The 27,177-nt window shown below is 36.3% G+C and overlaps 1 protein-coding gene across 2 annotated transcripts; it reads left to right on the forward strand.

Annotated features, from left to right (window-relative positions):
- The first annotated feature begins 368 nt into the window (after window positions 1-368).
- On the forward strand, window positions 369-26,559 carry nectin1a (nectin cell adhesion molecule 1a). Of its 2 annotated transcripts, XM_079585461.1 has the most exons (8): window positions 369-1,173; window positions 16,440-16,811; window positions 17,528-17,827; window positions 18,367-18,484; window positions 18,787-18,938; window positions 23,832-23,979; window positions 24,471-24,537; window positions 25,034-26,559. In XM_079585461.1, exons 1-8 carry the CDS (start codon window positions 1,125-1,127, stop codon window positions 25,268-25,270), a joined length of 1,443 nt encoding a protein of 480 aa, XP_079441587.1. In that variant the 5' UTR covers window positions 369-1,124; the 3' UTR covers window positions 25,271-26,559. The 2 variants fall into 2 exon arrangements, with proteins under 2 accessions (XP_079441587.1, XP_079441586.1); XM_079585460.1 differs by lacking the exons at window positions 23,832-23,979; window positions 24,471-24,537; window positions 25,034-26,559 and adding an exon at window positions 20,236-20,844 and having other exon boundaries at window positions 540-1,173.
- Window positions 26,560-27,177: the final 618 nt, after the last annotated feature.

A 27,177-nucleotide genomic window follows, 5' to 3' on the forward strand; every position in this document is an offset into this window, starting at 1 on the left:
AGAATACAGCATGAATTTGCTTTCCAGGGGTACACAGAGATTAGCATTAATATTTTGACAAAATTAATGCAATCTGTGCTACCGTAGGCCTACTAAATTGATCATTATTTTTTCTTTTCTTTTTGATTTTATTTAATTTTTGGTATACGATTGCAGTGTTTTTGGTAATATAACATTATATCACATTATACATTACAGCACATAAAGATAGTTATCTTTTTATTATTGTTTAAGCATTGAACACTGCAATGCAGTTCTTAAATTGCATGTTCATTAATAAACACCAGAGGGAGGTGTAGGACCATTTACATTTGACACGCGCTTAAAATAAATTCCCTTTAAACGTGTCCTAAAATAGTCCACAAATCAGACTTTGGATGATATCGTGTATTTATAGCTGATCAGTAATATACCATATTGTTGAAACCGATGAACTATTCACAACCTACTTCGGTTTACTTTTTATGCCTGCTGCACAGTTGAGCTCCGCCTGGAATTGTGATCCATTAATCGTATTGTCCTAATCACCGGACGAATCAAACAAGAGATGCGAGTTACGCGCAACTTTGAATTCTGTGCTAGTCTGCGTCAATTGACGTTTCCTAAACACAAGTTTTGCTGTTAGGTAAAGTTAATAACACTAGTTTCCGCGGAAGAGAGGATCCTTTTAGAGACTTTTGGCAAAGGCGCATGGATGAGGATAACAACTCCAGGAGGATATAGCTACAACTGAGCGAACAAAACCCGTTCACTCTGTAGTCTAGGCAGCAACTGGACAGAGACCTCAGGTTTATGTTGATACGGTCGTCCATTCTTCTTTAATCTCAGTGCTTCGCGCTTTAAGCTGATTTATGTTCGATCAGCTGCCCACGCGCGCAGTTCAAAGTGCGTGATGCGTAATTGCTTTACAGAATCGGAGTATTGAATGGTTCGGTCCAGCGCGTGGTGCCCATCCGAACTGGCTGACAAGTTCAAATTAACAACTGGACATCTGAACATCTTCAGTTTTCCTCTCACAACTCAATAAATGGGTAACCTGGATAATTGTTATCTTAAGGATTGTGCTCTCTCTTAATCTCGTACCGCATCACTTGTTTTGAATTTATTTCTTTAACAAGACCGTGATGTTTTTGAATTTGGTTCTTCCACTGATGTCCATCCTTTTGATAAGAGGTAAGATAAACGGTCTCATTACTCTTTCTTCTTGATGTTTTTCTATGTCTCTCTGTTGGGGATATTCAATTGAATTAATCAATGAATAATACTATTGATTAGCATTACCAAACATGGACGTTTTATTATTATTTTAATTTAATACTGTGAAGCTGCTTTGATACAATCTGTATTGTGAAAAGCGCTATACAAATATTCTTGACTGGACTTGTTACAATCTAGGCTACATTGTCGATCACTTGTAGTAGCTAGCCTATAGACATTCCACGATGTGTTTTTTTTTTAAGACCAAGAGCCTATTACAGACTATTTAGAAAATATACAGAACCAGTTTGTATTATTATTATTATTGAAGCAATAATAGCTAAGTTATTAAAACACGCATTAGATTATCATTATTCGGAACAATTATGTTCAATAATTGTTCATAATAATAATACATTAAATAAAAAATAATAAACCAATAAAAACAACTACAATTATATGTCTTAAACGTTTAACTTAGGTATGAATTACAGTGGGCTCTGTTGTTTAGATGCCACCATGTAGGCATTCCATGATGTATTCTAAAAATGATATTAAATAATCAGATAAGGTAGAAAAGTGTGTCTTGGTTAAAAACAAAATATTGTTCAAACTGATAATCGGTCAGTCTTTAATATTGATAGGGCTGTAAACGATTAATCGCGATTAATCGAATCCAAAATAAAAGTTTGTGTTTACATAATATATGTGTGTGTATTGTGTATAATTATTTTGTATATATAAATACACACACATGCATGTATATATTTAAGAAAAATGTGTTATTTATATATAAAATAGTTCTATATATAATATAAATCATATAAAAATATATATGCAGTATATAAATGCTAATATTTCTCAAATATATACATGCATGTGTGTGTATTTATATATACAAAATAATTATACACAATACACACACATATATTATGTAAACACAAACTTTTATTTTGGATTCGATTAATCACGATTAATCGTTTACAGCCCTAATAGTATATTGTTTTTTTCTGACCAATACAAACTATTTTGTGTGTAGATGTATAATGTAGCCTAAAAGTACAGAATCCATTTTTCATTGTTTTATTTCTGCTATATTTGACACAATAAGCCTGTGAACACCATTGTTTCCTGTATCAGGCAATGTGCTATAATATTGTTGTTTTATATTCATGAATTGATGAAAAGTGAGCATATCTGTAAAAATATCAGCCTGTCTCATATGTAACCCTAGAGAACAGCATGAAGAGTCAAAGGGTAGAAGAGTAGCTCTTAAAAGTTCAGAAGTATTTCACACTGTACAACTCTCTTTATCTTAACAGCTTTTAGACCTGAAGTGTTATTATAATTCATGTTGTGAGGCAAGAGTCTGGTTGAGCATGAGCTGCCATAATTTACATCCGTTCTGGCACTATGTTCTGTTGTGTTGAACTGGATTTACCAATGTGCACCAGCATCAAAGTCATTGTGATGTAACATCCAAGGTCCGCAGAGTCTGCTTTCTTCTTCTTCTTCTTCTTCTTCTTCTTTTACAAACACATGGGCTGTCAGAGATTTCCTAGAAGCTACACTTAAGAAACATCTGGTCAATTGTGATTGTTTTTTTCATGAAAAAGAAGGCAATCCGATTGTAGTGGGGAATAAATCAACAGTTCAAGCAGTCACATGTGCAGTGTGCTGGATTTATCTGATTCTGTGTATATATATAGTGGGATTTATAGTGGGATTTGCAGCATTATTTTCGATGAGCCATTTGGACTCAACTGTTAATGAAATGAAATATTAACTATCTGTCTTATTTTTATAAACAGCACGCTAACATTGGGAAAACAGACAACAACACACTGCTCACATGTTCTTGTTGATATTTTAAAAGTGTGTTAATACAGTAGGCTACTGGCCTCTTTGAGAGTTTTATCATGAGAGTTTATCATGCTTTAAATAACCATTGCAGTGGACTTTAGAAAGGACAGAGATTGAGCCACAAAATGTTTAAATGCAGTTACAACAAGAATTAAATCCTTATTGAAACACACTTATGTAATCCCCTGCATTTAATGCCACAGCAGTAGGTTAACAAATATTAGGCTAATTGATATTTTGCTGTATGGGCGAGTCTCACGAAAACATGTCCATGCAGGTCACAAGTCAAACCCATAAGACTTTCACTCATCTTCTGAACACAAATGAAGATATTTTGAATGAAATCTAATAGATTTCTGTCCCTCCATTGACAGTCTACGCAACTGCAACTGACGACACCAGATCAATGTTTATATGTGAATAAATGTCTAAATTTAATCTGTTCATCAATTAAAGCGATCGAGTCTCTTCAGACAATTTGGACTAAACCGCTCAAATCATATTGCATATTAATTAGTTTTACGATCTCTTTATGAACTTTTTGAAGTGTCAATGTGGTAGTTAGTTGCGTAGAGACTGGAGGGACAGAAATCTCTCAGATCATCGGGTTTAGAACAATAGGAGGGTGAGTAAATGATGATGATTTTTGGGTGAACTAGCCCTTTAATAGTTTATGCGTGACCAAATGTGCTAGGTTTGCAGAGATGGTAAAATAGTAAAAAAAAAAAAAAAGTAAAGTTACATGACATTTGTCAAATTTGTGTATGAATCCAACAAGTTGCGCATAATATTATATTACTAAACTTTGTGTAATAACGTACAACTGAGTAGTTGCACATTAGGCATATCATAGAGTTGGATTGCTGATGTCTATTTTACCTCGGTAAGATCCGAAAATAGAGCAACTTGAGCATGATTTCTCTGATTATTATTAACAAACAAAGAAACTTTATTACATTTCCTGTCATCCTGTCTGATAGGCGATAGAGGCACAGTTAAAGAAACATGCAGGATGTTTAGCAGCTGGTGAACTTAATTAACATTAACAAAAATCTCAGTTGGTTTCTATAATGATTTACAACATCCGAAATTTGACATGTGTGAATGTGGAGAGTAAAGATACTGTTGATTCAGCTTTGATTACTTGTCACTTCAGCCTGTGCTGGCTTTTTCATTTAACACTTGAGAAATCATTCTTCTGCTTGTCAATTAACATGACGTGTGTATCATGACTCACTTTCGTATGAAAAACTAAATGTAATATAAATGTGAAATGTCATATAGGCTAGAAAGTTCGGTAACACTTTACACTAATATGCATTAATTCATTAACTATGCACAGATAATAATTTGTTAATGTATGACTCATGTAGAACTAAACCATTAATTAAGGATTACTGCATCAGCAACTAATAAAGATTCTATATGGTTAATAGATTAATTAATATATTAATTGTTATTAATTAAATGTGTCATAATGTATTAACATATTTTATTAACTAAAAATTAATGCGTTAATTACCACAATGGGGTTTAAGCCATGCATGTTGAAGTATATTTCAACTTCGAATTCAACTTCGTCTGCTTTAATGATTCATTAGCTGATGATTTGCAAATGTATCATTATGTTATGACTTTACTTTTTGAGGCACATGACTATTAACTAGCTGTTAAGTAATATGTCATTCTGGTTTCGACATCCACACTAAGCCATGGATTTCAATTTCCAACCATCTACAACCAAGGTTTCACTGAGTCCGATGATCTGCCGCATCCAGTATCTTGTTGTTCATGCACAGGAATATGTCAGGTTAAGCTTGAGGTCGTGGTGCACTGAGAACATGCAGCCGAGCACTGCTATTTCATAACACTGACTGCTGGACAAAGACAATATACCCATTATAATCAGTGATACTACACTGGATGCGGCACGACGCTACACGACAAAACCCTGACAGTAAACTGATGCCACACTCTATTTCTGACGTACACCGAGCTCTTGCGCTGGTTCTGTTACGAAGGACAAATGGACTTGCAATGGTGTAGACAGCTGGTCTCGTCCAGTTTAAACAGTGTAACAGTGGTCAGGAGGTCAGATTCTGGTGTGTTGATATTTGTGTGCAGCCCAACCTTAAAAAACGTTCTTTGACATTACATTTACTGCATGTGCAACTGTCAAAACCCATAAATGGCTTATCAACAAATGATTATCTGTGCATAGTTAAGCATGAATTAATGCATATTAGTGCACCCATATTGTAAAGTGTTACCAAACTTTCTAGCCTACATGACATTTCACATTTATATTACATTTAGTTTTTCATACGAAAGTGAGTCATGATACACACGTCATGTTAATTGACAAGCAGAAGAATTTCTTCTTTGTCTACATGGCTACCCTCCAAATAAATCAATAATTTGACACAAAATATTGATTTAAAAAGGAGTTTATTGATTTAAAAACGATTGTATTGCATCCGTTAAAGAACACCGTGTCCATGGCAACGCTCTGTTTTTCATGAAGAAATTCATCAAGAAATATCAGACCGCATTCAACATTAGAATTTAACCAAGCCATGTAATAATGCATATTAGTGCGCCCGTATTGTAAAGCGTTACCGAAAGTTCTTGAATAACAAAAAGAGAAGTTGCCTTTTTTTTAATCCATGTGAAATATGAATGCATTCCTCCATTTGCAGATCTAATTAGAAGGAATTATTGAAGAACATTGTATGTGTGTGTGGCCTGTCTGGTGTTAAGCGTTGTCTGGTCCTGCTGTGGCTGATCCTGACCCACTTTCCCCCCTTACTATGAGCGCTCCCTCTTTAACTGCCACTGAGCACGCTCCCACCATCTGTTATCCCTTGGACCGTTGCCATGGCAATACTGGGAGTCTTTTCTAAACAGGCGATGCAGTAGTCAGTGGGTAATGTAGTAAAGGGCTGAACTCTGGCAACAGGTCATTGTACTAAAACCACGGCTTTGATATAAGACATCTCAGTACAAGCGTCGCAACCCTCTGAGCTTGAGTAATGATGAGCTGTGATGAAGTTGAGGGACAAATCACTAAAACGATTCAACTGTATCAACCCACCAGCTTCAAATCAGTACCATGGGGTAAAATTCATCAGAAATGCATATCAAATAAATCTGGATTAACAGTGTTCTGTAGTGGTTGGGGATTTTGATACATCTCAGTAGACTTTTGAATCCATTCATCAAAATTATTTGTTCAGAGTTGTTCACTGATTCATTCAGGTCATCATTGATGACAAATTGGAGTTTGTTTTTAATGTGTCATTGAATCATTTAGCCTTATTCTTGGTGTCCTTTATTTAAGTTTGTGTGTCTCTAAATCTACAAAGGAACTCCAGAAGGAGTGCATAAACTCCTAAACACCAGGTACTTTCTGTAGAAAAAAGACACCAATAAGTAAGGGATTATGTAAATCCAGCCGAGTGTTATCACAGAATAAACCCCGACGGAGTGATCAGGACCCCGATTACACGGCTACATGCCACATAAGTAAATAATTAGACATGAAATATTGACTTGAGTTGCAATATTTTTAAAGGGCACCTATTATGACATTTAAAATGTTCCTAATGTTGTTTAGGGAGTCCCCAACAACAGTTTTACGTGCATGCAATGTCAAAAAACACTTTTGTTTTCGTATAATATGCATTTATTTTTACCTGATTTGCTCACCGACTCCCAAATGATTCGTTCAACGACTCGTTTTTCCAAACCCCTCCTTTGCGCGACGCTAATCTGCGTTGATTGGTCAGATGACCCAGCAGTGTTTACAGAGATAATACTTACTGTTTAACACGGAGTACAATGATGCTTTTATCAATTAAATCGTGTTATAATAATGTTTATAGTCCACTGCTTTGTAGTTTGTAGTAAAAAACTAAAAATAAGATAAATAATTTAATGTTACGTTAGCGAGCATAGCCCAGAGTTCATATTGTAAAAGCACAATCAGTCTTTGTTTGCATTAGCCCGATGCATATACATAACGTTTTTACAACAAAAAAAATGCAGTTACGTTACTACGAGGTATTATTCTATTCTTTAGACAACTCCGAAAACAACGACAAACACTTCACATATCTCAATACAATTGTCATTGAAGACCTAGAAGCTAAACGGTGCTTACACAATTATTAAGCATGCTACATAAAACATAAAAGCAACAATTATTAATAACACTTACAGGTTGTGATACGGAGGAGGAAGCTGATGCAAATACACTTGGAACTGAACCTTCCTTCAATATCAGTCGGCTCGCGAATCCAAGTTTGATTGCGTTTAAAAAGCAATCGTCTTCAAAATGACGCGAACAAAGCACACGGCTCGGACTATACTTCTGTGGTATAGTTGTATATATGAATTGTAGCCACTTAGTCTTCAAATGCTCCTCCTTGGGCAGATGAAAAAAGTTGGCTTTTGAGTCGCACTTCAGAACACAGCGTCTCGTCGCCCTGATATTTTCCCTGGCCTTGGAGCGCAATAAGTGGGCGTATCATATTCAAATAACTTGACAAGTTGACGTCATCTAGTCAGAGAAAAAGCTTCGGTCTTCTAACGATTCATAAAAATGACTCCGAGTCGACTCTTACTTTTGAAAGACAATAACTTTATATACGGTGCACTTTCATATTTCAAACTTTGCAGGATGTTTTTGTTCACTTAGATCTATGTTACACACTACATGAAAGGTACATTTCAAAATTCCATAATAGGTGCCCTTTAAACGTAAAGCTTCCGCAAAAGAAATCAGTTGCTAGAATGCGGCAAGTTCAAAATAGACGGACATGTATACCACTTATTATACGGCATTTCGCCACATAAATAATTATGGGGATAAGATATTGATGTGAGATGAAACCGTTTTAAAATCATACCTGTTTGTTATCTTATAATCCATTTTAGTGTACAAAAAAATTGTTGCAAAATGGCAGCAGCTGGTTTGTATGAAAGGCCACGATATCTGGATGACAATTAAATATTATTTTATTAGCTCACCAAACGCAAAATTTCCATGAAGAAAAAACGTTCCTAGAAAGCGTATAGCACTGACTTCAGTTACCCGGATGAGCTTGTGTCATCAGTTTTTACCGGTTGTTATTGGGGAATAACAAACAGCTGGATGGCGCGATTGACCAATCAGAATCAAGTATTCCACAGAGTCGTGTAATAATAGCCAGTAATGTGCTTATGTCATTTTAATTGTAGGGTTTGTTATGTTTGGGATTTTCGTTTATTTGTTCATGTATGAGATGTTCCAGTTTGTTTTTTGAACAAGATAGTGCTAATTCGAATCTCAGACTCAAAGCTCAGACCCGCTCATTGAATGATGTATTTGTTTTTAGGTGATGTCACCAATCATATTGAAATTGCATTCCACCAAAACAGTCTTTTTTTTAACCGAAAGAGACTTCAGTAAGTCTAAAAAATGAGTCAATTAATATGAGTGAATGAAAATGATTTGTTCATAAACTAAAAAAGGACTAGTGTTCTGTCACCATGTTATTTACTTGCTTTTTCACAGTTCTTTTTTTCCAGTTGTATCATGTTCTAATCATTATGTTCTCCTGTCCTTCTTGAATTTCGCAATGCTAAAAAATATATTAATGATAGCATCCCAGACAGATGTGGAAGGAACAAACAAGACTTCAGAAAGTGCTTCAAACTATGTTTTATTCAGCCACTGTTTAAGCAACACCAATCTCGTCTCATCTGGCTGTCATCCTCTGTACGTCTGAATTGATTGAGTGTACAAAAATATATAAATTATATATTAATATATAAAAAATATATTAATGATACTAGCATCCCAGACAGATGTGGAAGGAACAAACAAGACTTCAGACGAGCTTTAAAAGATGTTTTATTCAGCCACTGTTTAAGCAACACCAATCTCGTCTCATCCGGCTCTGTACTTCCGAATTGATTGAGTGTACAAAAATGTATTAATGATATAAGTGTACACAAATCCAACATTTCCTCTTGAGAACCCCAGCTGAAAGAGAGATATCAGTGTCATTGCATGTAATGGTAGGTCTTCTGGTGAAAGTTGAGAACCCTGCCTGATGGTATTATTCAGAGAGGGCCCTCACGGCTTACTGGCACATCACATTAAGCATGCTAGCTTGCTTAAGGCAGCATACTGCTGTAGTGCTCAGGTCTGGTTAGCATCAGCCAGTACTAGTATTAAAGTTGAAGTATGTAATATCCGCACCACTAAAGTCACCTAACAGAATTGCAAGAATAATGACCAACAATGGACGGTATTGTCATTTAGTTCCGCCTCCAAACTCACACCATTGGATGCACACAGACCCAGCCAGAATATGAATAGCTTAAATTTAGTTGTCTCTACATATCAAACTGGATTAGAGAAATTATTCTAACATTGAATTGAAAATATGAATGCATTAAAATATGGACAAGGCTGTGTGGACATACTGTTCCTTGTTTTGTTTACTAGCATCAAGTGCATATTAGAAGATGACTTTGCTATACCTGCAGGCATATAAGTATGAAAGTATATGTTTAAACAAAAGTATGCAAGTAGCTTTTGTGTATGATAAGAAGTGATTATCAGAATTTCTTCAAACTTTCCATTGGCGGCTGCATCTGTATCATGTTGAGTTTGAAGAGACAAAGCAATGGCTCATCTTCAAACATTATGAATTAATTAATTGTTTAGGAACAGACATGAATGTTGTTTTTCTGCTATTACAATGGCTTGTTGGTGTATTAAAGCGATTCACAGCTCTTTTGCAGATATCGCCAGCTTTGCCTGTCTGCTTTTAGATTAACAGCCTAGCGCTTAGAGATTGTGATGAGTATCATGATGGACAGCTCTCAGGGACAACAGCAGTGCAGTGATGCTTTTGTTTCTGATGGTACTGTTAGAATAATTGCTATTTGGCACATTCACAAGAAGTAAGGCAGCACAAGCTAGTTTTCATGAGCAGTTCACAGATTTGGCTTGAACTTTTTGTTAGAGTGAAGACAAATGTAAAAATCCTCTCAACCTATGGCTTCTCTTCCTTTATCTCTGCTTGGTTTTAAGTCATTGCTTTCTATATGTACTTCATTAGAATCAGACCTGTGAGATGATGAACATGATTCTACTGAAGGGGAAAATGAAAGAACAGAATTAATTTCACACTCCTAAAAACCTATGATAACTGTCCCGCTAAACTAGTGAAATGTAGAAGTGCGGATTATAATCATAAATCTTCTCGAACATTCCTGTGGAAATAGACAGGGCTCGGCTTTAAAGATAAAAGTGGTCCTGAGATATGCTCGCTCTTGAATCTAACCCAAGTAGTGAAGCAGAACGAGAAGTTTTTGGCAAAAGCAATTGACATGCATATTGACCACGTTTTTTTTTTTCTCCTTTTTTGGGGGGATTTAAGCAAATCCATCCTGAGTCATATAAGGGTGGAACTAGTATCACTTTTCGTCAGGTTGTAAAATTACTATAAGAGGCTGTGTAATTCATCAAGGCTTTATTGCACAAAATGAAATGGCCGCCTAAATCAACCCCTTTCGTTTTATTTTGAAGTGTTTTTGGTGTTGGAACTGTGCTGTGGCAAATTCTCTCTCTGTATAGACATATGTTTATGGTTAAATATTTGGTAATTAGACATTTGTGTGGACTTTTGCAGTTCAAAACTGAGTTTGTTGCATATAGATAAGATGTGTTAATTCTGTTCATAAAATTATTGGAAATGTTCATCAGGCTTCTGCATAGCTAGGTGTAAGATACACTGTAGTTCTTATTCCTCAAAGCTTTTAATCAGCTCAGAGACCAGAGCTTGTCAGTCCGCCGGCAGAGTGGGAGGAAATGAGGTCATATGTATGTGACATTTATGACCCTATGTTTGATCCACAGGTATGCTGTATATTGCACTAACGTTGTGCAAACATCTACTTGGATTAGAAAACATAAGATTTCAAATTTCATCAGAGCATAGCAGATCCATTTCATCTTACCTTCACCCATTTTAAAGTCAACAATAAATGCACAATTCGTGTCTGAACACTTGGAATATAGCACACTTTTCCATCCTTTCAAATCTTGAAAGGTCATTCCATTGGGATTGCATGGAAAAACGGAATTGCATGGGAAATGTTCATACAGGTTTGGAATGACATGAGGGTGAGGTGAACTAATCCTTTAATTTGATAAGAGGCCAAGCTGTGGAACTCTGTTTGCTTTTTTATTATGCAACAAATGTCTGAACAAATTTCTGAGCTGACAGTACATGCTGTGTGGAAATGTCTGTGTCTTTTCCGATTGACTCTCGAATGCAGCGAAGAGACTGGACAGCTGAACAGCAGTTTGGACTGTGTTCTTGGTCCCGTTTGTTGACGGAGGGCTTTCATTTCTTATTAGCCTTTGTGCTCAGTGTCATGACAGCTGACTTACGAGGCACAGTCCACCCCAGTGTGTCGGGTCATCATGTGCAGATGACAAATCCTGTTTTAGTTTCTGTCACAGGTTTAAGTCATTGTGGAAAAAATTATGAATCCTGAATCATAATGAAAATCCTTTTATTAGGGATGAAAATTTTACCGATAATTATTTGTATTTGAAAGTCGATAACTGATCTATTGACTATTAAATCTAAATCCAAATATATATTTTTATATTTTTTTTATATTTTTATATAATTTTTGAGAGCCTGATTTCAAAAACAAAAGTGTCACCATTATAAGACACATCCCAAGCACACAATTATAATTTTCTCATTATAATTGTATGCAGCCTATCTGACAGATTTGTTCTGCACTGTATTTTCCTTTTTTAAGGGATTTCAATCATATTTCAAGGCTTTAATACGGTATATCGGCCAAATATTTGTATTGGTTCAATAACGATAACATTAAAAATTAACATATTGGCCGATACCTTTTATGGAACCTTTATTTTAATAGTGTACTTAAACTGGCTTCTGTGGTTCCTTTTTTGTGTATTTGAATAGAGTGCCGAAGTTATGACGTCACTTTGTAGGCCAACCCGGAAGTTAGCGCATGGGTTCCCTCGATCGAAAAGCTATGCATTTTCCCCATAGACTCTTAGAAAATCGCCAAAAATAAGATCTGTGTTCAACAAAGAGTTGTGACCCTTACACGATGTTGTCTATCAAGATAATCTTTACAAGTTAATCCAAAATGTATCAATTTTGAAGCCTAAATAAAGCCGTCAGATATAAAATGCTAACGGTAGGCTATAAATGGACTACAGCACACCACTCTGACCATGGTCGCTTCAAGCTTCCTTAAACTTTATTTAAAAAACACGCTCGCTCATTATGATCTGCGCTGTGTATGAACCCTATGGTATGAACACTTATCCACTTTTTCATAAGAAATATTGCCCATTAGTTTTTTCCAAAAATGTTAGAAACTAATTGTGTTTATGCGTGCCTCTCTGAGATTTTTTAATCTTTTGTTAATGTTTTATTTATTTGTTTATTATTTTGTTAGTTTATATAAACCTTAATATTATTTTCTTTGTGATTAAGATTATTATGCCTCATCATTGTGCCCAAAATAAACTTTAATAAAGATTATCTTTCACTTTATGTTTGATTGTGTTTGCATACCATTTGCTAATTCGCCAGAAAAAAAACACGCTTTTACCATCTCAGAAGCAACGGTAAAACGAGCATCTTTCATTCGACGACTTGTGGTTGCATCTCGGGACAAAACAAAACACCATTGTCGAACAGTCTCTGAAACGTGGGTTAGTAGTGAGAGATTTCCTGTTTGTCATGATGACGTCTAAAGTCCCCGCCAATGGATGTAGTCCCTTTTAGCAACTTGTTAGCAACCACCGTTTTTAAGTCACAATAAAGTTTAAAAAATCACAAGCAGGTTATAACTGGTGTGTTTTATGTCATAGATCAAAACGTGAAAATATTTAGAGGCTTGGTTAACCACAGACCTTATTTCAGGCGATTTAGGAAAAACCCATTAAAAAAACCCATAGACTTTAGAGCGAGGGAACCGGAAGTGCTAAAATGCTGACTCACTTCCGCGTTTTGGCCTACAAAGTGACGTCATAACTTCGGCACTCTATTGGCATCTGCAAATCACCTGGTGAATGTATAGCCTGATAATGTAAGATCTCTTTGTTTTAGTAAGTTGTTGATTTCATTTTGGGTCACCTTTCTTCTGTGGAACACAAACTGAAAATTTTTGAGGAATGTTACGTGAGGTTTAAGTGAGGACTGGAGCTTTGAGACCAAAGCATCATAAATCATGAATCATGTGCTACAGTATATTACAGTCTTCTGAAGCCATACGATCATTTTATGTGAACAACAAAGCAATATGATCCAAAAATTTTAGCTGAATCTTTTCAGCGAATCTGTTGATTCGGTTCGCATAAACAAAATGATCAGAATGATTTGTTCGTGAATCAGACTGATCTGGTTCTTGAGTTCAACTCACTGATTTAGTGCTGTTCTCAAATCAGTATCTTTCTCGAGGGGAAGAATGTGAAAAATGACTCGGAATGTAGTATATGAATTATGTCAAACTGAACGTGCTTTAAAATAATGATTACACACTGCTTCGGGTGCTGAATCTTTTCATAGAAGATGATAAAATGTAATAGCCTGACTTGCACATCTCCTCTCATCTGTTCCCGAATATAATCTGCAAATGTGCCCACTTCCCCAAACATTACTAATGGATATCACAAATGGTAAATGATTTCCATGGTAAATGTTTATCTGTTAATGACAAAGGGTGTTTGGATGGCTTTAGCTGGATATTATGTGGCATCTCTCTTTATAGGTATCCATAATGCAGGTTAATGCAGCATCGTGCATTGGACTGATGTCTGTCTCATGTGGTTGGAAGCAATGCTGAACTTCAATATCATGAGTGCTGTAATCTGCTGCTGTCGCTAACCTCCTCTAACCTGTCGTCCAGAAGCCTCCTATTCAGCGGGGCTTTGCTGTGTTTGTGCAGGCTCTCATGAGCAGCCCTAAAGCCTGGGAACGCCAGTCTGCTCCCCCACTGTCTACTCTAATCCAGGACTGACTTTCTGCCTGCCACTGACTCGCATTTATTTTTCCATCGTTGTTGTTGTTGTTTTTAAAGCTTACCCTATCTATAGTGACCGAAGATTTAAGGGTGGCATTTAACATTATTAAATTTGTGTCCTGGAATGTTTTTTTTTTTTAAAGACATATCTGATTTTGCAAAATAATTTCATTAATGTCCCATTTGACTTAACTTTTTTTTAATAGATGCATTTTGCATTGTACATGGTCATCACTGTTTAGCTGGATTCATATGAACCGGCTATGTGCTATTTTTAAATGATTTTTATACAAAAAAAAAATATTATTATTTTTATTATTATTAATATTATTTTTATTTCAGTTATTTTTATCCTTTATGTTTCATATTTTAGTGTGTATTTTTAATAGGCTCCATTCTCTTTCTATAAGAACAGTTTTATAAAAACATATAATCTATTTTGATCTTAATTGTAATGAACTTTAAAATTAACCAGAAAACAATGCATTACCCTCCCGCTCAAAAATCTGTTTGTCAATACAAAAGAATAAAAAGTAGCTTGTGTTTTGAATCCCATAAACTCTTTTTGTCATCATTTAAAGCACACAAATACCACAATTGACAAATCTGAACCTCCCTTCCACAGAAAGGACTTGAATTTTCCAAAAAAAGAGGGGGGGAAATGTTGTTTATGGTTATGTAAGGGACTTTACTTCAATACTGTGTAGCCTTATATTGGAGAGGGATTTTCTCCTGTTTTTAAGTGGTTTAACACCAGGAATCCTCTGGCTATGTGGAGGCCTGGGATTGGAGTATCACGCACATGTTCTGCAGGTAAACACAATCTGTGTTTACAGACACCCCTTTAGCCAGGGCGGGTGAAGAACCCGTGGTTCTTAAACCCTCCTATTTTTAGACAACTAGATTTAAGCCCAGTCGCAAGGAGCTGCTGCACCTTATTTACGCTCAGGCCCACTGTAAAGAGACTCCATCCTCCATCTTTCAGTTCTCTTCACCTTTCATTACTCTTTGTCCTCCCCATTCTATAGTATTGATGGATAGAGAAGTCTTTTTAAGCCAATAAGCTGAATGTACCCATTAGAGAAGTTACTGAGCTAATTGCCTCAGCTTTGAAAGCACATGCAGGACCCATACAGGATATCTCAGGACTGAGTAAACAATGTGCCCTACTGGTGGTTTATATATTTTTTTCATTGTCGTTTTAACAACCAAGATTTTAATGACTTGAAAGCTTGAATTAGTGAATGAAAGAAGTGAAATGGTAACAGTTTACAATAACGGCATGAATAATCACACCTGAATTAATAGTTACTTCAACATTAACTTGTGATTAGTGAAGATATTAAGTTAACTAATCATGAACCAATGAAGAGCGATCATTAACTACGAGAGGAGTCATAATGATTCATGCATGAATAACAGCAGCCTTAAACATGTTAGTACATGTTTGATAGTAATGCATTAATTAACGTTTAGGGGTAAACTAAATCAATCAGGCTCCGTAAGAATAAATAAGAAGTAATCTAAATTTGAATTAAACATATGATTTAATAGTGCCATAATTTAAAGTGTAATATCATAATCTGCCATCTGCAGCTTTGTGACAAATTTATTGCACAAGGCTGCATTTAATTGATCAAAAATGCAACAAAACAGGATTGTGAAATATTGTAAAAAAAACTTTTGTATTTTAAATAATTTAAAATGTAATTTATTCCTGTGATGGCAAAGCTGAATTTCCAGCATCATTACTCCACTCTTCAGTGTCACATGACCCTGCTGATTTGCTGCTCAAGAAACATTCAATTCCTGAATTTCAATTCCTTAATTTGAATTTAAATTAAATTCACAGTTCAGTTGTGAAATGTCTAAAAACACTTGGCATAGCCAATAAATACCAAGTTCTGTCATTAAACTCAGATGGCAGGCTGATGGGTCCTTAACGCAACCTACTGACAATCACATCGTTAACAACACGGAACAAGCTGATTGGTTCCTGTTGTTTAGCAGTTTGTACTGGGCTTTCAGAGTTCCTCTGAAACCCTCCACCTTCCCCAGCTCCACCTGTATAGATCTGCTATGGGTAATTTCATGTTGTTGTTCAGCAGTGTAGCAGATCTATTCAATCAAGACCAAATACATGCTAAACTTTTGTCAGGATAGAAATATGTTTATGAAAACATCATTAAAATAAATAAACATATAAAAAATTATCGTTCTTGATTTGATCTTTACATGTTCATCCACATATGGCGACTAACAAAACCCTAACTGACTGTTAATCTTTCCATTCCCAGATGTTCATGGTCAAATGGTCCAGATGGATAGCAGTAAGTCAGGATTTGTGGGCTCACAGGTAGAGCTACGCTGTCAGTTTGTCAACAGCAACCCACCTGTAAAAATCTCCCAGGTCACCTGGCAGAAGCTGGTCAACGGCACTAAGCAGAACGTGGCCATCGCCAATCCAACCCTAGGCGTGTCGGTGCTGACCCCCTTTAAAGACCGTGTGCGCTTCAAGAACTCTGCCATCCGCCAGCGCACGCCTTCCCTGGAGGACACCACCATAGTCTTCAACAAACTAAAACTGTCGGATGAATCCACCTACATCTGCGAGTACACAACCTTCCCAGCTGGCAACAGGGAGAACATGGTTAATCTCACTGTTTATGGTATGTAATGCTGCTATCCTCCTAATACCAACTGCAATCTCTCCAGGCCACAAATACCACAAACGCTGATTTTTTTTTTTTTTTTTACTGCATTTTGCATTTACAAATATGACTCCAAATGAGATTTAAGAGCTAAATGATTTCAGCAAACAATTGCAGTATGACGAGTAGAGAAAATTTGTTTGTGAACTATCTCTTTGACACTGAAAAAGTTCCAATGCCTTTCAGTTTCAGACAGTTCAAGGGATATATTACATAAAACTAGTTAAACCTTTGGTTATTAAGCTTTAGTAATTCATTGAAAACTCACCATCATCAGATTACTCTCAGTACCTGAGCAGTGTAAAAGCACTTACTGTTTTAGCAGTTACGGCTAGATGCTGTGTGTGAAAGGTTGTGCTGCAGTGGATTTTGCTGGATTTTTTGTAGTGCTCACATCACATAAACTGAGATTTATTTTTTAGGTTTTGAGATTAGTAAACCATTTCATTTCACAGAAGAAGAATTTCTGTGCGTATTGCATCATTTTCCAAGTTGATGAGGCTTTTGTCTGTTCAAAGTTTGTTTTCCATGAAAACTGATTATATAGAGCATTGTAGTTATTAATGAAAAACACAAAGTAATAAGCTGAAAAGCTATCAAAACATAACGTGGGACAGAATATTGCAGTAATCCAGGAGTCGCCTGTGTTGTAAGCCTCTGTATTTGTCCTGCAGTTCGCCCCATGATCCAGATGAGTCTGTCCACACCCTCCATAGTGGCGGGATCCAAAGATCTGAAGATGACTGTTGCCACGTGCGTTTCTGCCAATGGGAAGCCACCCAGTGTGATCACATGGGAAACTGATTTGGATGGAGAATCCAACACTCAGGAGATACGCAACCCTGATGGGACTGTCACCGTGCGCAGTGATTACTTGGTGATTCCCAGTCGAGAAATACACCAACAGCTGCTCACATGCGTCTCCACATATAATGACGAACAATTCACGGACAGTGTCACGCTCAACATTCAGTGTAAGAAACCATGCTTTACACTACTGTTCAAAAGTTTGGGGTCAGTAAAAGTTAAAAAAAATTAATTGGATTTTTTAAAATACTTTTTCAGTGAGGATTCATTCAGTTAATTTAAAGTCACTGAAGACTTTTACATTGTTACAAAAAAAAATCTATTTCAAATAAATGCTGTTCTTTTGAACTTAATACTCCTTAAAAAAATCATGACAAAAATGTATCACAGTTTCCACAAAAATATTAAACCGCACATTGATGATTGGAATTTGACGTCAGCACCAATCAAGGATTTCTGAAGGGTCATATTTTCAACATTGATTATAATAAGAATTAAGAAATGTTTCTTGTGATACTGAAGACTAAATATATGTACTATAGATATATGAACAATATGTATTTAAAAATACATCATGGGGTCTCAATTAGAACTATTTTCTTTTTCCAAAAATTTTGTTACTTTTTTTATCAATTTTATTGAGTGTCCATTGAAGGAAAAAAAATACTTAGATACATTTATGTTGTATTTTGCTCCTTGTTTACAGATGATCCAGAGGTGTTGATAGATGGCTTCGATGGAAACTGGTATTTGAACAGAGAAAACGTTCAGCTCACCTGCTTTGCTGATGCCAACCCACCCATCTCTTTGTTTCAGTGGAGATAGTATGTCATTTTAGTCTTAGTAAACAACATGCCTTTGAATTCTGTGCTGATTTATTTATCATTCAAAGAACGTTCACTTAAAATATATTGAAATAGATGACGATCTCAAAACATGCCGTAGTCTAAAATGACAAATTTTTAATTAAAGTAATTTTCGGGGTTCAGTATCAAAAGAAATCTGTCGATTACCACAGAAAATAATTACAACTCAGGTTTGCATTGCACTTACAATTGATGTTGTTCTTTGCATCTTAGCATCAGTGAAATCTCATGCAAAACCTGATGAGCATTTCTCTCTCTAGCTTGAATGGAACTATGCCGAGTATAGCAGAGCTTCGTGACGATGTGCTGATCTTCAAAGGTCCTGTAACCTATGACATCGCGGGAACATACATCTGTGACGCCACCAACAGCATTGGGACAGGCTCAGCATCCGTTGAGGTCATTGTCACAGGTACATTGTTTACACTTCCTGTTGGACCAAATGCTTAACTGCTTTTGTGCATGTGAACCTTGAATATACATGTGAATCTTTTAGTCTTTTACCCTAAGCTTACTCTCGACTGCCTCTGAAACATCACTTAAGCATTACCATGCCATTGTTGTGTCAATAAACAATGTGGACTCTCACTGCCTGAAACTGTATTTAGTTCTTTGGCCCTAAGCTGTTTTTTTTTTTTTTTCACCTGCTTGCTGGTGCAGCACTTTGCATGTGGCTGCAAGTTGTCTGTGTGTGGCTTCTGAATGAACCATAGTCTTTGAGGATCTCCTGAAACGTTTCCCTTTTTGCATGATGTTAACATAAGGTGTGGTCTATAGAAACGTTGAATAGAAACATTTACTTGTGTGTTCATGTATGTGTGGTTCTTCCGGCCTGCTGCATGGTTCGATCTCTTTGGTGTAGTGACGGCACCTGGGATTGTACAAAGAAAACAAAAGTCATCCCCATCCTGACTCCCTCCTCCTACCTATGTTGCTTTTAAAAAGACCTTGTGAAATCGAAATTGAGCTTTTGTGGCTTTTTGTCAGCGTCCGATATGTAAATGTACTCCTAAAAGTATGATTTAATTTTATTTTTTAGCTTTTAGCACATTTACACTACTGTTCAAAAGTTTGGGGTGAGTAATATTTTCTTTAAAATAAATTAATACTTTTATTCAGCAAGGATACAATAAATTGATCAAAAGTGACAAATAAATGTATAATGTTACAAAAGTTTTCTATTTCAAATAAATGCTATATATTCCATTGCATTATATACATAAAAATTAAACCGGTTATGGTGTCTACAAAAACATTAATCAGCACAACTGTTTTCGACATTAATAATAATAAGAAATGTTTCTTGAGTACCAAATCATCATATTAGAATGATTTCGGAAGGATCATGTGACACTGAAGACTGGCGTAATGATGCTGAAATTTCAGCTTTGCCATCACAGGAATAAAATTACATTGTAAAACATTCTAATAAACTAAAATCTATTTTATCTAATTTATAGATAATAAATGCAGCCTTAGTGAGCACAAGATACTTTTTTCAAAAATATTAAAAACTTGCATTCAAACTTTTGAACAGTAGTATGGGCTGTTCAAAGTAAAGATACAAGCCCTTTGATATGATCCCCCACTTCCTGTTTCAACAGGAATACATCAACACGTGAACAAAAACTGTGCACAAGGTCCTTAACAACCTCATATTGTTATGCTATTTAAAAGTGTTCAATATGACTACCTCTTTCCTTACCCAGAATTCCCTAGCTACCCACACGAGGTGACTCAGGAGCAACAGCAAGCAGGTGCCGTCATTGGTGGAGCTGTTGTTTGTGGCACAGTGCTGTTGGCTGCCATTACGCTCCTCGTAGTGTTTTTCTATCGCCGGAGATGCACATTTAAAGGAAATTACAGTACGAAGAAGCAAATCCTTGGAAATGGCTACAGCAAGGCTGGCAGCGTGCCGCCAATCCCCTCGCTTCCTCACAGTCTGACCTTCTCTGAAGAATCAGACGAAGAGAAGAAGCTGGAACTTTACAGAGGCTCCAGTATTTTAGGAGGACGCACTCAGGAGTTTTACTGCCATGACAGCAGGATGAAGACCTACTGCGCGGGACTGATCGAGGACCATGAGAGATGCGAATGTAACGAGCAGACTTATTTTTACGAGTATGGATCTGAGGTGGAGGTCTCAGTGGACATGGTTCCTCAGATGGACGGCTCTGTCATCTCTAAAGAAGAGTGGTATGTGTAGAATTCAAAACGTTGAACTTCTCAGCACGTCCATTTTTTGCTATTTTCTCGTTCTTCGCCATCAACTTCCTTTTAAAGCAGGCTTTGGGATCCAAACTGGCGTTGGAAATTAGACAGCATTGTTGGCATGAAAATCCAAAATGATGATGGATGTTTGGAGATTGACCAATGATTGGACATGTCGATGACTTTGCATGACATAATTTCTCTGTTTCAAAACCTAGCACGCTAATTATGGCCGGCATCATAATTATGCATAGTTATTTGAACATTTTTGGACATTTGCATATTGTATAATTATGCTGCCTATTGAAATAGCCAATTTCAGCCAAATTCTAAATCAGCATCACAATTATTCACATCCCAGACTATCCCATAATACATTGCGATAAACTCACTGAAATAATTTTATTTCAATACATTTAAATGTAATTAAAATTAATTATTTTGCCAAATATTTGTGTATGTTGTGTTCAAATTTCTCCAGTGCACCTGAATTAAGTTCAGGATGACTAAGAATAATAGACTATATAAAGACTATAGCTATACTGACTGCATAAAATGCCTAAAGGTGATGATACGCAGGGCAACTTTTTGAGCAATGTTGCTGGGCAATGTTGCTGGTCAACAAACCAGATGACACACAGAGCCCACGACCGATCTAAATGATCCAGATAGAAATGTATTGCCCATTTTCAAAGGGAAAGTGCCCAAGCAACAATCGCTCAGCAAGATTGCTCAAAAAGTTGCCCTGTGTATCATCACCTTAAGACTATAGCTACTCTGACTACATCAAATGCCTAAGAATTATAGCTACCTGACTACATTGGTAACCCCGGACGCCTAAGAGTCGGGCGACGTCTCGCCCCCCCAGTGAACACTATCACTTGGGAATAAGATCTCTAGTGTTCCACTGACCTGCGCGCAGCAGTAACCAGACAGACTCCAGAGAATCCCACAAGCAAAAAGATTACAACAGTTTATAGAATAAGTGCATGGCAAAGGTGACATGATTCATTACATAATTTTTGTTCTTCATATATAATTCTCTGTTAAATTTGGATTCCTTGATACTCCAGCTTGTTGCTCAAGTTATTAGGTTAAATATATTTTCAGACAGCTGTCTAGTTTTGTTTCCTCTTTTGTTTTATTCAGACACACTAACTTTGGCCCAAGTGTTGGGGACATTTAGTATTCAAAGCATATAAATGTTAATCCAGCAAGACAAAGGAATGTTAGTGATGATTAATTAAATTCCTCCACAATGATTATAGAGTATTGTGCGGTTAGTTTAGCCACATAATTTCATACTCTATTGAAATCAACTGTGAGTTGCCTTCTATTGTGCGCAGCACTTACGTGACCCACAGAGTTTCTAACTGTTTAGGCATCCCAAATCGGTCACTTTCCATGACATTTAGGATGTTAAATCATTAGGTTTAGTTACAGTGCTGTTAGCTTAGCAACATGCTAACTTAACTCACAGTTGATTTCAATAGAGTTTGAAGTTGGAGTTTCTACCGAGGTAGATGTCCTAAATCAGTTATTTTCAATGATGTTTAGGTTGCTGGCTCATTAGGTTTTGTAACAGAGCTAATATCACTAACATGCACTGGGTATTTGTCAGCACAGCCCTTTAAAATGGATGTCAAGTTTGGATGAGAAAACATCGACAGTGCCATTGTTTTGAGAAAGCAGCTTCGCCTCGGGATATAGTGTTCACTTTAAGGGCAAGTAAAACTGTAGGCTATAACCTATAAACTGTGAAAGTCTTACACTGTGGATATAATTTTATGCATGATTCTTGGAAACTCAGATATTGTGTTTTTGTTGTTGTTATTGAAACAGAATAGTGACTTTCTGGCTGCTATAATCACAGGTTTCATTATACAATACAATACTTCTCTGCACTGCAGTAGTCAAATACCACCTATTGAGATATACGAACATGTAGATAAACAATCAAATAAACTGTGGGTGTAGCTTTCAAGAGTCAGCGATTCATTGCATGTCTCAGTGGCTGCAATCTACAATATGAGGCCTGCTTGAAGATGTAATGTTCATGTTGTTATTTGAAGTTATTGGAGATGATACAAAAATACGTTGTACTAGACTGTATGTGTTTTGAATCGCTTTATGTAAAATGATTTCATTTTTATGACACTGAGGAACAAACTGCTTGAATGTTACATTGGCTTTTGGTGTTGTTCAGCTAATGGACTTTCCTAGGATGTGCTGTACAATATTTAATACATTGTGCTTTGTGCTAATTGGAAGAATTTGTGTTTTTACACTCGTAATTTTCTTTATGTGTTGACGTTTATTAAGCTGCCAAGACAAACCTATTCAGATATAAATTTTTTGTTTTTGCTGTTCTTGTTATTTGTATTTATTGTGAAAGCACAAGTGTTAATAAGTCTTGTGAATTCTCGGCTGAAAAATTAATAAAAATGTACATCAAGTCAGTTAAAATAGTCAAGAAAAAAGTTGCATTTTAAAGTATTTTTTGTCTGATTATGAATAATATTCTTCTTGTGATATAATATACCAGAATCAATAAATTGATAAACTCATTTTCCAAGCAGAGCAATTTAAGTGTGTTTGGGGTCATCTGGTCTGGACATTCTTTGTGGTGTAGGTCTCTTATTTGAGGTTGGGTGTCTGATTTGAGAGGAAACATTATGCCATTAACATTTATTTTACAGCCATTAGAGCACCCCATGGCAAATCCCCTTTTTACCAGTTTGCATTGACATCATTGTTGTTTTATGTACACAATGACCTAAGTGAAAGCTCCCATGAATACCTTCCATGGCAGCCCCGTTTGTTGGTATGAGTTTGCACAAAAGAAGGGCATGTAAGCTAATGTGAGCCGGATGTGTGGGTTTTTTTCTCATCAACACAAAATAATAGGACTTGCCGAACAATAAAGCTATTCCTGTTCATGTAAAAGCAGAAACATGTTTCAGAGGCATGTCACATTTGAATACTTAAAGTATCCGATTATTAAAAAGTCAGTGACAGTGATTATGTGTTATGTAGTGTATATATGGTTGAATTACTGTAGCAAGGAGATGGCCAACATTTATTTTTCCTGCAGAGAAACCCCAGTCACTGAGCGCTGCAGAGAGGGTTATGGGTGTCCTTGGATGGGTGATTGCACTGGGCATCATCCTCTGTATAGCTGGCACAATATATTTGGTCAACAAACAGAAGCGGCACAAACACGCAGGGTCAGACAAAGATTCGTAAGTACTCAACTCAGTTAAAATGCTACATTTGGAAGGATACCTCATCCAAATCCTGAGACTTCACCATTGAACTGCGTAATTATTTTCTTTCCCCAGTTATATATATTTTAACTCTGTGGTAGCAGTAAATTATATAATGTTTTATATAAATGAGAATTCATAAACGATTATGTTTGATGCGATTAATCACGATTAATCGATTTGGCATCATAATATAAATTGATGCTGGTTGTACTCTTTCACATTATAAAAAAAATCATTCTATTATAAATAGTAAATTATGCCTATTCTAAGCTTAACGTTTTTATATTACTTACTTATAACAACTAATTTTATAGGTAAAGAGTAGAGCACTTTCTGACTGTTACAGTCTGATTTTCCTAAAGTTTCTGACATCTAAGACATAAGACAAAATGAAACCAGCCTGTAGTTGTTTTATAGAATTGTTATGGTCAAGATCCTCCATCTCTTCCTCTCTATTATTGCAGAAATAGTTCTTCCCCTGCCCACAAAAAGCCTTCCTCGTCTAAAAAGAAGGCAGCTGATGACTTCCAGGTAAGAGAGCACTCAGTAAAGCCACAGAAACACCGGTATGGCCTCTGTCCATTTTATCAGATGAAAAGAAGCACTAATGCACCACGGTCTGGCTACCGACCTGAATAGAGGTACTGGGGCTTTAATGACAAACCTGAATTGCCTTTGGCCTCAGCCTTAGTGTGTAGAGAGCGCCTCCTACTGGAGAAGAGAACAAACATGCTGCTACTGCCTCCCTGTTGAGTCCTAATACCTCTCACAAGACCCCCATCAGGTGTATTTATTATCACAATGTATGTTTTAGCAGTAACTCTGTATAACTTACTTGAACTTTGCTACTTTTTAAACATTTATGTGTTCTGAATTGGAAAAAATGGTCCAAGTTTGAGCGTGTCAGCACCAGCATGAATAATATCAGGGTGACAGTGTCAGCCGTGTGCCTGTGCACTCTCATTAAATATACACAGCGTTCATTCTCTCTTTCTCTCTATCTGACCTTGAATCGTTGTTCCCACAGAGCCCCGGGAGGTTCTACGATGAGCTCCCAAACACGGCCGACTACGTGAGTTACCGCTTGGCGTGTAACAAAGAGGATTATCTGGAGCAGCACTCTCCTCCCATTCAACCTCCTCTGACCTTCCTGCCCCAAACCCCCTACACTCAGCACTGCAACCAGACCGCCATATTCACTTACCCCACACCCCCCGTCGGCCCCATCTCCTCATACACCTTCCCCAAAGAGCAGTACGTATGAAGACATTTGCGACACCTCTCTCTCTGTCTGTCTTTATTCAGCTGCCCTGGCCATTGTGTACTTTTTTTTGTATTGTGTTCTTTCTGGAAACTTTAAAAAATGTAATATTTTTTTTTATTTTATTCTCTAAGCACAATTGGATTTGCATGCGTATTTTCAATTTTTAATAATATTGCTTAGATTTATTCTACAAATAATTACAGATTAAAGCATCAGAGTAGATTCTGATTCTATGTACAGAATAAATGATCATTGTCTTAAAGTAGGTCGGTGGTCCCCATTTACAACAGGCCCGCATTGTTTATTGTATTCTGTACAGTTATGCATCACTCCATTGTTTTATGTCATTTGGGATTTTCACTGTATTTGTTTAACTGAACAGGTTTACCCTAGTTTTATCTAGCAAAATTTTACGCTGTCTTTAAAAATGTTAAATATAATGTTTATTAATATGTTTTTTTATATATTGTGTGTGCGTGCGTGCGTGCGTGTGTGTGTGTGTGTGTGTGTGTGTGTGTGTGTGTGACTTGTATCATTTTTTAATAAACATTATATTTATTATTTTCAATACCATTTACTATTTTTACTTATTTTATATTAAAATGGGTATTTTTTTCAGCTTTAGTAATGGTGAAACTTGCAACCGCATGATCTATGACCAAATCAAAATAGCCATTATTCATATTTGTTGCATCTTTAAACTGTGTGTGTGTGTGTGTGTGTGTGTGTGTGTGTGTGTGTGTGTGTGTGTGTGTGTGTGTATACATATTACACACACTGTATAAATGAGACCTTTTTTTGTGCACCAGCATATTCCAGGAAGTAGAACTGTGAATCTCTTTGGTCATTTGTGCTCTATTATTGTTTACATTATGCTTTGTGACATTTATGCACAATGGTACAAAGTTTGTTCATGCACTGCAATTTTAATAACTGCATAGAGTATTTATATAGTGAATGGGCATGAGACAATGTGCAGAAATGTGATGCATTACATTATATGTATGTGTGTGTTGTTATAGTGACCAGCTGGTACTGAATAATAATGATGTAAATGAATGTTTTAACCACTTGTGATTTTTTTTCTTCTCTTTTCTACTAATAAATAAACATTGGATTCAATATCATTTTGTTTTTGTTTTAGTATCGTTGATTATATCTGTTAATATTGTATATTTTCTTGCATTTTACCAGAATGTGATGATGCAATGCAATGCAAAGTGTAATGAGGAGGTGATTGTGTGATGGTTACACAAGATTTAAAATAAAGTAATAATCTGATTAAACCTACTTATAGATTGAATTTAATATACATGACATACTGTGCCATCTGGCGTAAACATGACAGATCACAGCTGCTTTCGTCTGGTAACAGAACTGATTGGCGCTAATCACATAACTCCGATTATGAACTATTTGCACGAGTGTGTTTGTGTCAGTGGAGCTGCTGTAAACCAACTGTCTCTCTTGTGTTCAGACCAATAATACTAGTATCAGAACCTCAGTGGCCACTAAAAGTATTGGACACTTTTGAATGTCATTGTATTACACAAAAAAAAAATGGAATTATTCACAATGGTTACGTAATATCTATCATATCATAATTTCATTGTCATCTGTGTATTTGGGTTGTGCTCTCTATTCCAGTGTGTTTGTCCACTTTACATGGAAGTGTAACATGAGAAACTCATGAATGAATGTAGCGAGGCACTCTGTTTCCTTTGCTTGGCTGAGCTGTTATGGATGGAAACACACACACACACACACACACACACACACACACACACACACACACACACACACACACACACACACACACACACACACACACACACACACACACACACACACACACACACACACACACACACACACACACACACACACACACACACACACACACATTC

The sequence above is a fragment of the Phoxinus phoxinus genome (assembly GCF_949152265.1).
Source record: "Phoxinus phoxinus genome assembly, chromosome: 17".
Taxonomy (NCBI): domain Eukaryota; kingdom Metazoa; phylum Chordata; class Actinopteri; order Cypriniformes; family Leuciscidae; genus Phoxinus; species Phoxinus phoxinus.